The following is a 12671-nucleotide window of genomic DNA, read 5'->3' as shown; positions in this document are numbered from 1 at the left end:
AAATGAGTATCCCACCAATATACATTTCCCTTTTGCCAAAATTCACAAGACTATAATGTTACACCACATTTTAGTTCTTTCTTCATAATGTTAGCCTTCATTTCAGAGTAGTTATTACCCTAAGAAAACCAAGTCTTGATGTACAAAAAAAATAAGGAGCTGATCATCCAATGCCTACGCTCCTGCCAAATCGAAAACAACAATGATCCTCAAAGCTATATAAAATAAATAAACAACCTCTAAAATAAGAAAGAAAATGTAGTAGTTGGTATATTACTTGTTAGTTTAGTTGCACCGGATGCTGATTGTAGCTTACCTCCCAGTGGTCCATATACCGCTCGGTTTTCCCGTAACCTTGCTTGTTCTCTGCAATGTAGTAACATGGTCAGTGATTAAAGAAACCACAGTTGTGAGTAGTAGTAGGTTTGAGTCAATTAGCTTACTTCATTTCCTGCTTGAAAGGAGTTGGGTCTATTTTCCTTTGAGCCTTATATGCCAAGAAATGGATTGTAAACTCAATATGATTTTAAAGGTAGGAACGAAACTCAGATGAAAAGACGATTCACAAGTTGCAATATTTACTTGTTCAGGCTGAGGAAATCTTAATCGAGATCCATTGTTTGGCTGGAGCTCGGACTTTATTGAGAGCTGTAAAGTTAAACCATTGTAAACCCAAGATCTTGCAGAAACTGAGAAAATAATGTTCTGGGAACCAATTATTGTGAAGCTGTGATGTACCTTACTAAAAAGGTCTGTTGGCAAATTTGGTTGAACTCTTTTTTCCGAGCGAAAACTAAATTCCTGAGTTTGAGTCTTAAAGCACAGTTTGAGTATATTGTAGGAAGAAAAAAACAAAAAGTACACATGAAAATTATATAGACACCAAATGACATACCAAGGGAACAGTAGTTTCTCGCTTGATTTTTCTGAAAATGCCAATGTCTCGTCTACTTGAAAGCATCTGTTCAACAGAAACGAAACCTATATGAGTGTACCTATTAGTATGAAAAGTTTGAAGCAAGCAAATGCAACGCAAGAAATAATAACATCATACCTTATTGTCAAGAGGACGAGCTTTGAAATGGTGTTTTCTATCATCATCTTTAGGTATATCCGCAGCTCTTGCTCTGTTAAAATTCAGCTCGCAGAATAATTACAATTATTTCATACAAGAGTTTGGAGTAACAAAGCAAGAAATCTCTCCATTTTTTTTTCTATAATTTAAAGGTAGTAATACCTCCTTGGTTCCCTGTTAACACCGTCAGGAATAGCTGTCGTATCAGGCTTATCTGACCCCTGTCAAAAACAAAGATTCATGCTTGATACACACATTGATATGGAGCAATCTTGTTACATGATATGACATTCAGTAAGTTCAGGTGATGTATAACCTTATAATAATTATTCCCTGTTGATACTGCTGATGAATGGTGCATAGCTCTCTCTGAGGTCTTCAAGTGAAATTCCTGATTAGAAGCCCAAGATATGAAATCTGAAGTATCAACTCAAAACCCTGTAAAACATGAAAAATATCACCATCCCAATTCAGTTTCTAACGCTTACTTGAAATTCTGGTAGTTTAGGAGTGCTCTTCTTCCGAATGGGCAATGATGGAGCCTCAAAGATCTACAGACAACACAGACATGCTTGAGCTTGGGACATAATAACGAAATATGATTTCCATGTTTGGTAATAGCATATAATGTACTAACTTTTCGGTTAAAGGGGCGTGCTTTGAATCTATATACTGATGTTGGGTCCTGGTCCAATGTAGCATCGTTCTTGTGCCTGAAATAATCAATGGTGCAACAACCTTTAAGATGAGATCATTTTTTTTAAATATACTGTCAGCCAAATATCTAGCCCCTCACCGTCTACTATTTGCTCTATGTGATGTTGCAAAATCAGGCTCATGTGGGATAGTAATCTTCGTCCTGGCATATTGTGAGTTTCTATCAAGACTTCCGCCCTGAAAAACCATATACCAACCGATTAAACGATTCACAACTCACCGACTTTAAACAAGAACATTGAATTTTCCATATGTTTCAGAAGTAATCAAGAAACAGATAGCAGCAACCTTCTTAAGTGCCTTGTGGACAAAATTAATCTCCTGAGCCGTTTCAGCAACCTGAAAGAGAGAAGAGCTTATTCAACGGTCAAAGATTAGACTCTAGTCAAACACTTGAATCAATTTTCTTTTTTGAAAAGGAACAGGAGAAAACAAAAGTTAGAACTACTAAACACTCTACCTTGTGAAGTAACCTCCATCGAGCTTCTGTCTTTTAGAAGCATGGATTTCAGATCCAGATGAAGGACACAAGCCTTTCTTCTTAATTTCATCCACTTGCATACGGTGTCTAGGAGACCAACAAAACAACCACGCATTATGTTAAGTAGACAGAAGAAAGACACAAAGAATTATTTGGTTCTCATAGTCACCTAGCATTATCTTGTTTTGCCAATTGGCTAGCAGTAGGTTTCATCAACGTTGAGCTTCTAGGTGCTGCCCTGGTGCTTGAGTTTCGTTGGCATTTTAGTTTAACGGTGTGTATTCGATTGCTAAATGTTGGTCCTGGTAGAAAGTAGAGAAAGTGAGACTTTAAACATCAAGGAATATTTGAACCACATGATATGATAGTAAAGTGATCACCTTTATGTAAGTACTCATTTGGAACTTTCTTCAAATCACCACCTTGAATGAAGGTAAAAACACCAGACCCCATTCCATTTCCTGAAAAGAAAACAAGATCACTTTTTTTCATATCCAGCATAACTTGTAGGGTCTTCAATTTTTTTGGCTTGGCTATTTAAAACCAAACACAATGCTGTAATCCAGAACCTGTTTCATTCACATCTGGTTGCTGCCTGATTTCACTATCGCTTTCTTGGACATCTGCTGTAACTGTAAGTGTAACCTCTCCATCTTCTGATTTTGACGAAGGCTCGGTCTTGCCATCAGAAATCTCCTCTCTCTCCATCATTAACAGTTTGTTTGCAAAAGCTGAAAAAGCATACAAATGAATTATAATAAATACACATTTCGTTGGTGCTCTGCATTTTGAATGAAGCTTCTGCATTTTCTCAGAGCTTCTGCAATCTCTCAGAGCAAGAAGAATCAAATTATAAAAACGGACACTTAAAACACAAGAAACAATGTACATTTCAGTTAAACTCCTAGAAATTTCATAGTCAATCAAATTCACCCCAACGTTTTGCTACTTCTCAATTTTAGCCCAAAATTTCACGAAAACGAAGCTAATCAACAGAAAAAAAAAACAAACGAGAGCTAATACTCACGAGACGGTGGGTATGATTGAGCGGTCTCGAACCAGAGTTGAGCAACACGAGACTCCAAAGGTAACTCCTCACGAGTGAAATCGTACCAACGAGCAGCATCAAACTCATACTCCAAATCGATTTCCGTCACTTCGAACACCATTGGCTCCTCCTCCATCTCCATTTCTTCATCCGTCTCCGTCTCCGTCTCCATTTTCTCTCTCTCTCTCTCTCTCTAGAACCTCTACAGTCGCTCTCTCTCTCGTGAACAAGAAACGCAGCAGAGAAGAGACAGTGATGGACACTACGTCACGTGATGTCACCACACGAATCCGTGCAATCGAATAAAACCCTAATATAATCTGTGATGATTCGTCATTGATTTTTGATGAGTAAGCAAAAGATTTGAGCAGAAGGAGAAGAATGCAGAGAAAGGAAACAAACGTCACAATAAAAGCGACAAAACGGCAAATTTTTATTTTTTTCCTTTTTCTTCTGTTTTGCCAGAAGCACAAAACGACACCGTCGAATAAGCGTGCAGCGTTGCTCACGTGGACTATTTGGATAGTGTAACAAAAAAAATTAAATTTGATTGGATTGTTCAGTAGGATACCTGAAAAGACTAGAATACCCATAGGTGGTCGCGAGAATGGATACGGGTGTTTTCGTAACTTTGATATGAAGTGACGTCAAGCCTTCGGGCTACGAGCTTTGTTGTGAGACTGAAATTTCCGGCGGGGAATTTCGATTTGTGGATAATTTCGATTTCGTCACCTTTGTCCTGTTTGACTTGTCGCCATCTTTTTATGTAAATAAATCAGTATTTTCCAATTATATATGTAATCTTAATCTAGTCTTTGGGTTTTATTATTATTTTTTGCAATATGTAATCTAGTCTTTTGGTTTGATTCTTTGCGTTTTATTTTATCATAAAACAAAATCATATTTGTTCTTTGAATCTTTCCAATGCCCAAAATATTGTTGTGGTTATTAGATTTAGATAAACTGCCATTATGGTTATTAAAACTTTTATTTCCATATGTTCTCTTAATTATGATTAAAACACTTAAAAAGTTTGTTCGCATCTGAATACACTATACTGTTTACAAAATGTATGTAAAAAGAATACATTGTACAAAGATTTATAACTGTATCGTTTTGCTCCGATTGTTCTACTTTTTTGGTCGAACTATGAAGTCTTTCTTATTCTACCTGTAAAAAAATACAAATGTTGTCGAATTCATGGCTTCATGCTATAATTCTAGAAAGTTCAAATTTCACACAGACAACTCTGATATGTTTCTTCAATGTTTTTTGGGTCAAGAACAACTTGATTTTATACTCGAGAATCTTATAGCCAAGTGTTAAATCACAGGTTGACTTTTTCCTAGCCTTGAGGGCAGGCAAGGGAGTCGACTGCCGCGAGCATTTGCAGCATCCATTCTGAAGGAGCATATTTTTTGTTAAGACAAAATTTTATTAGAAATCAAATTCTAGTTTTTTTCGAGTCCAGGTTTAAACAATTACAAAAGTATAAACAAACTTTAATTAAAAAACTCGACTATAGTAGTTTAATGAATGATTTATTATTTTAATTTTGAAAAAATATATATAAAAAAGCATATTTAAAAAATTTAGACACAGACATTCAAATTAATCGGTCCGACACTGTGTATTACCCATGTTTGGGTTTAAATGGCTCTCGGGAAACAAAAAAAAAAAAAAAATCTTTGAATTATTATTCCTATATGAGAGCATGTGTTTCACCAATCGTCATATTGACATTAATGACTTGTGGAATTTTTATGCGCATGAAAGACACATAAATACACTATTGAAAGTGGTACCAAGTCAGAAGCATATTTATTTAATAATGCATTTTAAAGAGCTTTTTTATTATTCAAAACAGGATATTAAGAATTTTTAAACTATATTCAGTTTAGATTTGTAAATGTTTTGGCCTGAAGTTGATATGGATAATTGATAAGAAAAAAACAATTATTTCTAACTAAGATACACCAAATACCAACACAAATCTTTTAGAGGACATGACAAATATTTAATTTTGTAGGTATGACAACTTTTAAATGCTTACATTTATATACACTTTTAGACAAAACTGTCTAAATTCTAAAAGGGTTTTGGGTTTTGGACCAAAGGCAGCTTTGAAGGGTACAAAGCCAACATTTATTTAGGGATGTGGGTAGTTGAACATATTTGTTGCTCGGTTTAGTGTCTTGGGATAGCTTCAAATCCAACAATATATAAAAACTGAATTAATAATTGGTGGTTTTGATACAGTTTTGACTTCGATTATAGTCCAATAAATCTTTACTTTCTAAAACAAAAAAATTAGGTTCATGTTTAATTACATCTTTTTTATAGAATTGTAAAACATTTTTAACTAAATCAATATTCGATTCTGATCAGATTAATTCAGTTTATTCAAATTAAACACAAGTAGACAAGTACACAACTAAATCATGTTTCTGTTTTCCAGTTCCATACTTCCATCGACCAGTGTCAGAAACCAAATTTAATTTTGTGCCATACTCAACCATATCGTATGAAGTATGAACAAACAAAGGAAAAATAACCGTCAATTTGTAACAAAATCCAGCAGAAAATATAAAATATTGATTGCTCTTCTTATGTTGTTTTGGTAGTTGAGATGGTTCATTAAATTTGGCGCGCTCACACGCGCAGTATGAGTAGGGGCAGCTACTTCAAAAATCATAGTTAAGGTTTTTTCCTCAATTTCACCATTAAATATGTATGTCGAACGCATTTATTTAATGGTGGAATTGAGGAAAAAACTTTAACTATGATTTTGTTTACTATATAAATAAAATAATATTGTTATTAAAATATAACAATAAATAAATATTATTTGGGCAAATTTTAACCGGTTCATGTGTGAATACTCCTACGGAATGACGAGAAGAGATAGATCTTTATTAATCCACGAATATTGAGTTACAAGCAATCAATATCGAAAATCAAAGTAAGTTGGTATCATCCGTCGCTCGGTAGTCGTCGTCGATTGGCGAGAGCGAAGGTACAAAGAGATCTGGTCGTTCGGTTCTCTGTTGTGGGAATAAAGTTTTTAGGGTTTTCTGCAGTATGTGTTTGTGTGTCCGTCCTTGCTCTAAGACTTCTCTATTTATAGGGTTATGTCCATCCTAATTCTTATTGAATTAAATTTTATATGTCGGTCGGTCTTTCCGTATTTTTTTTTGAATAGGGAGCTCATGTCGGTCAGTCGCTCCAACTTTTCTAGACGGTTTATTCAAGAATATGAACCAACGACTTATAATAAACCACTGGTCGATGTTAAATCGATTGAAAAAAACGAATAGTCGATGTTGAGACTCTCTCTAGTGACCATTTGTCACTCACATTCTTTTCAGGTACATGATCATAATGATCGTTCGTCATTCGTACTCTCCTATCAGCGACACGATCACAATAACCATTCGTCACTCCTTTCATCTTGCCAATGACATGATCACAGTGACCGTTCGTCACTCCTTCTTTCTTAGCAGCGACATGATCACAGTGACCGTTCGTCAATCCTTTTCACTTAGCAGTGACATGATCACATTGACCGGATAATGAATTAATTCCATCCAACAATTATTAATTAATTTTATAAATAAAAACGTGAAAATATAATTTTAATATATAAAACAAACATAAAATTACTTAACAAATTATAAATATTAAAATACATAATTAATATCATAAATAAAAATAAAAGACAACAAATAAAATTAACATAAGCTTAATTTTTTTTTTAAGAAAAACTTAACATTTCATAAACTATTGGTTTAATAATCTGGTAGATTATTTTGGGATCCACCAAGATTATTAAAATATTGTCCAAATAAAGTAGATTGAGAAGGAGTTTGTTGATCTTGTTCTTGTGCAGCCCTTTTCTGTAGAATTTGTGTTTGTTGAGCTTGAACATATGCACGGATATTCGCACCTTGTATTGAATCTAAGTCTTGAAACAAAATTTTGTTTTCTTCCTTTCCTTTTTTCAAGGCATAATTCATACTTTGAATATCCAAATGTTGTTGTCTTTGTGCATTTGTCTTCTTTAGTTGCTCCACAAGTTGTTTATTTCCTTCTTCTAAGTTGTTCAATGCCATTGATGTTTGATCATCACATTTTCTTTTCAGTTTGGCTTTTTTCACCCCAATCGGTCGCTGAGATGAAGATCCGCCAAAAATATCTTCATTATCATCTAAATTTAAAGAAAATGAGGACAAACCTGGAGATGCTTGTGTAGTTGAATCAGGAGTGGGATTTTCCGATTCTGAAGATGTATAACCGAAACCACATAGGTTTCTCACATTTCTTGCAGAGGTTTCACCATCTTTAAACTTCTCAAAATTCTTAACAATGTTCCACACATGATCGAATTTCCAAGATTTATATTTTGGATCTTCAGATAACATCATTTTGGCTTGGTTGAACTGCATAGCAATTTAAACAAAAAATAATCAGTCTGTCATACATTTTAAAATATATATAAATTGATAAACCATATATTAACTTACAATATCATCATTTGAAGCACCACTTGGACGTCTGTTTTCACATTGTTTGATGCATGCATGTAGTTTCTTTGTTGCTTTCTCAATTGTTTGAATCCGAGCTTGGATAAATCTTTTTGAGCGCTCTCTCCAGGTTGAATTTTTTCTATTCTCATACCCTTCTACCACCCGAGACCAAAATTAATCAGATGACTGATAAATTTCTTTGATTGGATCTTGAGAAATTTCCATGTAGATTAGACATAATAACTTATCTTCTTCTGGATTATATCCACAAGAACGAAGTGGCATTTTGTTTCTAGATGAGTATAAAACTTAATGGAATTCAATGGTTGTGAAAAAAATAAAATGGCATAGCATTATTTATAGATGTATACCACTCCAAATTTTAAAATTTCTTTCACTTTTCAATCTATTGTCGACTTTGTAACAAGATTTGACAATACACAATAAAAAATAATTCAAAGATTCTCACATTTTTAAAAAATTATAAGTGGATTTGACAATACAATAATAAAATAATTTAAAAATTCTTAGACATATCAATCCAATAGACATTTTGAGAAGGCACTGAAAAAGTACTGTCAAGATTCCCACATTTCTCGACAATTTTTAGTGGATTTGATAATACAGTAATAAAATAATTATTTTAAAAATATATATGTAGTCTTGTAAACCTTTAGAAGAAATATTATAAACTCTTATAAGTAATCTTATAAACTCTTATAAGTAATTTCACAAACCCTTTTAAGTAATTTTATAAGCATTTATAAGAAATTTCTTGTTTATAAATCCTTATAAAAATTTCAATAGTCTTATAAACCCTTATAAGTAATCTTATAAACTCTTAAAAGAAATCTCTTGTTGATTAATTTTTATAAAACATTTTGGAAATATGTCTATCTTATCCTAAACTAATATAGTTAGACAACTTGGGCTGTAAGATATCTTGAAGCTTATCACAAATAAAATTCAAGATTCTCACACTTCTTGACCAATTTTTAGCGACAAGGCAATGACAAAGTGATAAGGCAATGACAAAGTGACAAGGCAATGACAAAGTGATTTCAAGATTCCCACACTTCTTAAGCCTTAAAAAAACCATGCTAAAAGAGTTGAATGGCCTCAGTTTAGCCTTTGTCCATGCAAACATGAAACACGGCGTCGATTTGTAACATGCCAGGTAAGTGTAGTCTTTTTCGTATCTTTATGAATTTAGTTAGTACTATGAAGTTCAATGGATTAAAAAGACTTCTAATTAATTGAACTAGACTAAACACGTAGCTTAAACAAAATTAATTGGGTGTGGAAACAACAAAATTCGTCGTTGCTAATATATAACATTAAAGCCCATCACATAGGCTCAAACTTTGGTTTCAACTTTTTTTTGTTTTGTTGGTAAAATGTAAAGATTATATTACCAATTTTCGGTTTTTGACAGAATTACAGAGATTACAAAGAAAACAAATTAACCAAAAAATTACTAAACAACGACAAATAAGCAATAAACAACAACGAAAGGCTAAGAAAGATGGCTTGAGAGACAAGAAATTAAAACCGAAACAACACTAAAGAGAAATCAGCAATCACACGCCATAAAGCAGAAAGCAGAAAGACGGTTTCGAGTTTCCTCACCCGCAAGATAAATCGTCGAGAGACGTTGTATGTAGCAGGAGGCTGCGAAGATGTCAGTTCCTCCAACTGGGTCGAGGTGTTTGATCCAAAGACACAAACGTGGACAAATGTGACGAACCCTTGCACGGAGAAACGTAATAATGTTGAACTCAAAAGCTTCGGATTTGGTGGAAAATTCTACCTAATGGGGGATACGTATGTGGTTTACAATCCCGAGGAAGCTACATGGAAGCCGATTGTGGATATGACTTTTGCGGAATTCATTTCCTATGGTGTGATAGACGACGTCTTGTTCCTTTGGAATCACGGAGTGTTCAGGTGGTATGAGTGTAAGGCAAGTTTGTGGAACAAACTGAACGGTCTTGAAAGATTGTCTGATCTTTTCCTCTGTAGGCATTGTAAAATGGTGGATCTTGGTGGAAAGATGGCCCTTTTGTGGGATCGCGATGTGGTTTCCAATGGCTATCGTGGAACTGTGATTTGTTGTGCTGAGATTGCTCTTGAAAGACGCGACTGGGATGAGATGTGGGGAAAGGTTGAGTGGTTTGATGTTGTGCTTAGACTCGACGGGGCATGTTGCTTGTTCGATGTGAATGTTCTTTCTGCTTTTTTTTTTTTTTTTTCAACGTGAATGTTCTTTCTGCTTCTGTTTGATGAAATGACAATTTGGCATTCACCAGAATGAATCTTTAACTATGACAGTTAGTATGTGTGTGTCTGTTGAAGCATCCTTTGGGGTTTCTCATTGATATTAAGAGTGATCAAGTTGCAGACAAAGCTATGCTATGGGTATTTCATTGTTTAAGGCAAAGCTATGCTCATGTCTTGATCGAACCAACAAATAAATTGTCACTGAAATCATTTGAGAATCCTCTGTTTTATTCTCAAACGGGAATTGTATATAGTGAACTTTGTCAAGCTAATTTTTTTTCTGTGTTCTATAGAAATGCTATCCCTACATTGGTGGGAAGAATTAAAGTAAGTTACACAGTTCGATATTTTAAAGAGTGCATACACTCTCCAAAATATTGAACCTTTTGTTGCTTATGCCAATGATTCTTTTGTTCCTGTATTTTGAGGATAATCTGTTTGTGTGTGGAAATGTGGAACGTAAACATTTGGAGATTTGTATGGTCTTTTGACCAAGGCTGTGTTAGAGACAATATAGACACTACGTCTTTAATTCATTTTGATTTAGGATGGTCGATGGGTAACGTGATAGAGTGTTATAGTAAGTCGAATGGTACAATTCTATGATAAGACGGTGGAAAAAAATTTTTGTATAGTCAAAAAGTAATCAAGCGGCTAAATAATACATAAACAAACTGTATGAAAGAAGGTGTGCACGTGATTATTGGCCCCGCAATAATAATTTTCTTACGTTTGTATTATATGATTATTTTTATTTAATCAAATCTTTTCTTTATTTACCAACTTGTGTGTGTGTTTTTTCAGGATTTTTCCTGATACCATTACTTTTTGTTTTCTTTGAACTTAGAAAGTGATGTTTCTCAGGAAAAAAAAAAATATAACTTGAAAAAGTCAACTTTGATCTTTTTTGGTCTCATAGCATGTCCATTGGGGTATCAACTCAGGATCGTGGCCCAAAATCCAACGCAGAATCGATTTAAATAAAAAAGAAAAATAGGCATCTTTTTCGTGATACTGTCTCTTCCGGACGAAGCTGATAATACGATATCACACCACGTGTGTTGGCCCGTGATTCGTCGAAAATAAGAGAAGGTTGTGGGGACAATTTTTTTTTTCTCATCATTCATTTCATTTTTTCACCCGAATTTTTGTTCTCCTAGACTGCGAAGGCGATTTTTGGTGCGATTTCACCGGCAACGCGAAGCTTTCGAAAAGTGCTTCCATGGCGGGAGGCGGAAGCGGGAATTACGGTGACCCATCAAAGGGAAGAACCAATTTCGCAGAATTTTGTTCAAATACGGTCCCAAATCCATTCAGGTTCCTTTCGATTCTAATTACTTAATTTTGCATTGCTTTTGAGTTACTTCGAAGCAACAAGGTGGAAATTTTCGTTAAAAAAAAATATCATTTCCTGATTCCGGGGTGGCTTAAACTTCAAAGTAGCTTCTTCAGAATTTCTAGATATTTAAAATTTTTGTTTGTTATATTGCTTCGTGACAGTTTTAGCAAACAATTGTGTTATGACAAGCTTGTTTGCTAACTTTGACTTTTTTTGCTACCTATCGTAAATTGATTCCTTGTTTTCTGATCATGTTAAGATTCTTTGGAGATTTGTTGAATTGATGAGGAAAAGTAATGAAATTTTAGGTGATTTAGGTCAACGTTCCAAGCTTTGTGAGATTTCGATTTCAGGTTTTTTCATCAACTGAGATGATTTTAGTTGACCACTTATAACAGCAGTGATCAAATATGGCTCCTTTATGAACATCCAGAAATATTCTTGCATAAGCTCTGCAGATTCTTGTTTGTGAATTTTCATGGCAACTGGTTTTCTAGGTTAAATTTTGGTAGTAACAGCTTGCTTTTCTGTTTCACATGTCTTTGCAGGTGGCTTTTAAGACAGGAGAGTATAAACAACAAGTGATATTTATTGGTGGATTAACTGATGGACTTTTAGGGCATCTCCATCGGCGCCTCTTAAGAGGTTCATGATTTTTTTTTTAATTTAAATGAAAAACTAATAAAGACGGACGAGTCGGGTCGTCCCGAAGAATTTTTGGAACCGATTCTGGGCGAGTTCGTCCGTGACGTGGCAACAAAGGATTGGTTATTTTTTTTAGCCTTCTCTCTTCTCTCTCTTCACGCGAGACCTCGAGAAAACATTTCTCGTCCTTCTTCGTTTTCTCCGAAAAAAAACCTCTCTTCCTGCGAACAAATTATCGAAAATCGGCGAGTGTAGAAGACAATTTTGGGGTTGTGCTCTGTAGAAATCGTAGCCGAGGTACGTTCTTGAACAATTTTAGTTGTTTATCGTTTTGAATTGAAGCTTTTAGCTAAATGAAAATTAGGGTTTTTGATTTGGGGGTAAAATTTGGGATTTGAGTTTGTTTCAAATTAGGGCAGGGGTTGTCTGGGTGTGTGATTCCGCCGGTATCATCCTACACAACATGATCGTAGAGAATGAACGAGGAAGTCAATCATTTATCGATTTAACAACTTTCGAGCACGGAGAAGGGAGCAGAACATCACAGGTCGATAGGTCGT

At 34.6% G+C, this 12671-nt stretch overlaps 1 protein-coding gene across 1 annotated transcript; it reads right to left on the bottom strand.

Annotated features, from left to right (window-relative positions):
- Positions 1-16: 16 nt before the first annotated feature.
- Positions 17-3676, bottom strand: LOC18014414 (protein TPX2). Its single transcript, XM_024154334.1, is given in 18 exon segments — positions 17-182; positions 278-366; positions 444-487; positions 583-648; positions 739-801; positions 896-961; positions 1055-1127; positions 1238-1296; positions 1392-1466; positions 1564-1626; positions 1713-1788; positions 1872-1969; positions 2081-2131; positions 2246-2360; positions 2443-2575; positions 2654-2734; positions 2843-3004; positions 3301-3676. Coding segments are annotated over 18 exon segments (1515 nt in total). The 5' UTR covers positions 3494-3676; the 3' UTR covers positions 17-174.
- Positions 3677-12671: the final 8995 nt, after the last annotated feature.

Source organism: Eutrema salsugineum, unplaced genomic scaffold (assembly GCF_000478725.1).
Source record: "Eutrema salsugineum unplaced genomic scaffold, Eutsalg1_0 scaffold_3, whole genome shotgun sequence".
Taxonomy (NCBI): domain Eukaryota; kingdom Viridiplantae; phylum Streptophyta; class Magnoliopsida; order Brassicales; family Brassicaceae; genus Eutrema; species Eutrema salsugineum.
The sequence above is the reverse complement of the archived record's forward strand: the minus strand, read 5'-3'. Positions and strand labels throughout refer to the sequence as shown.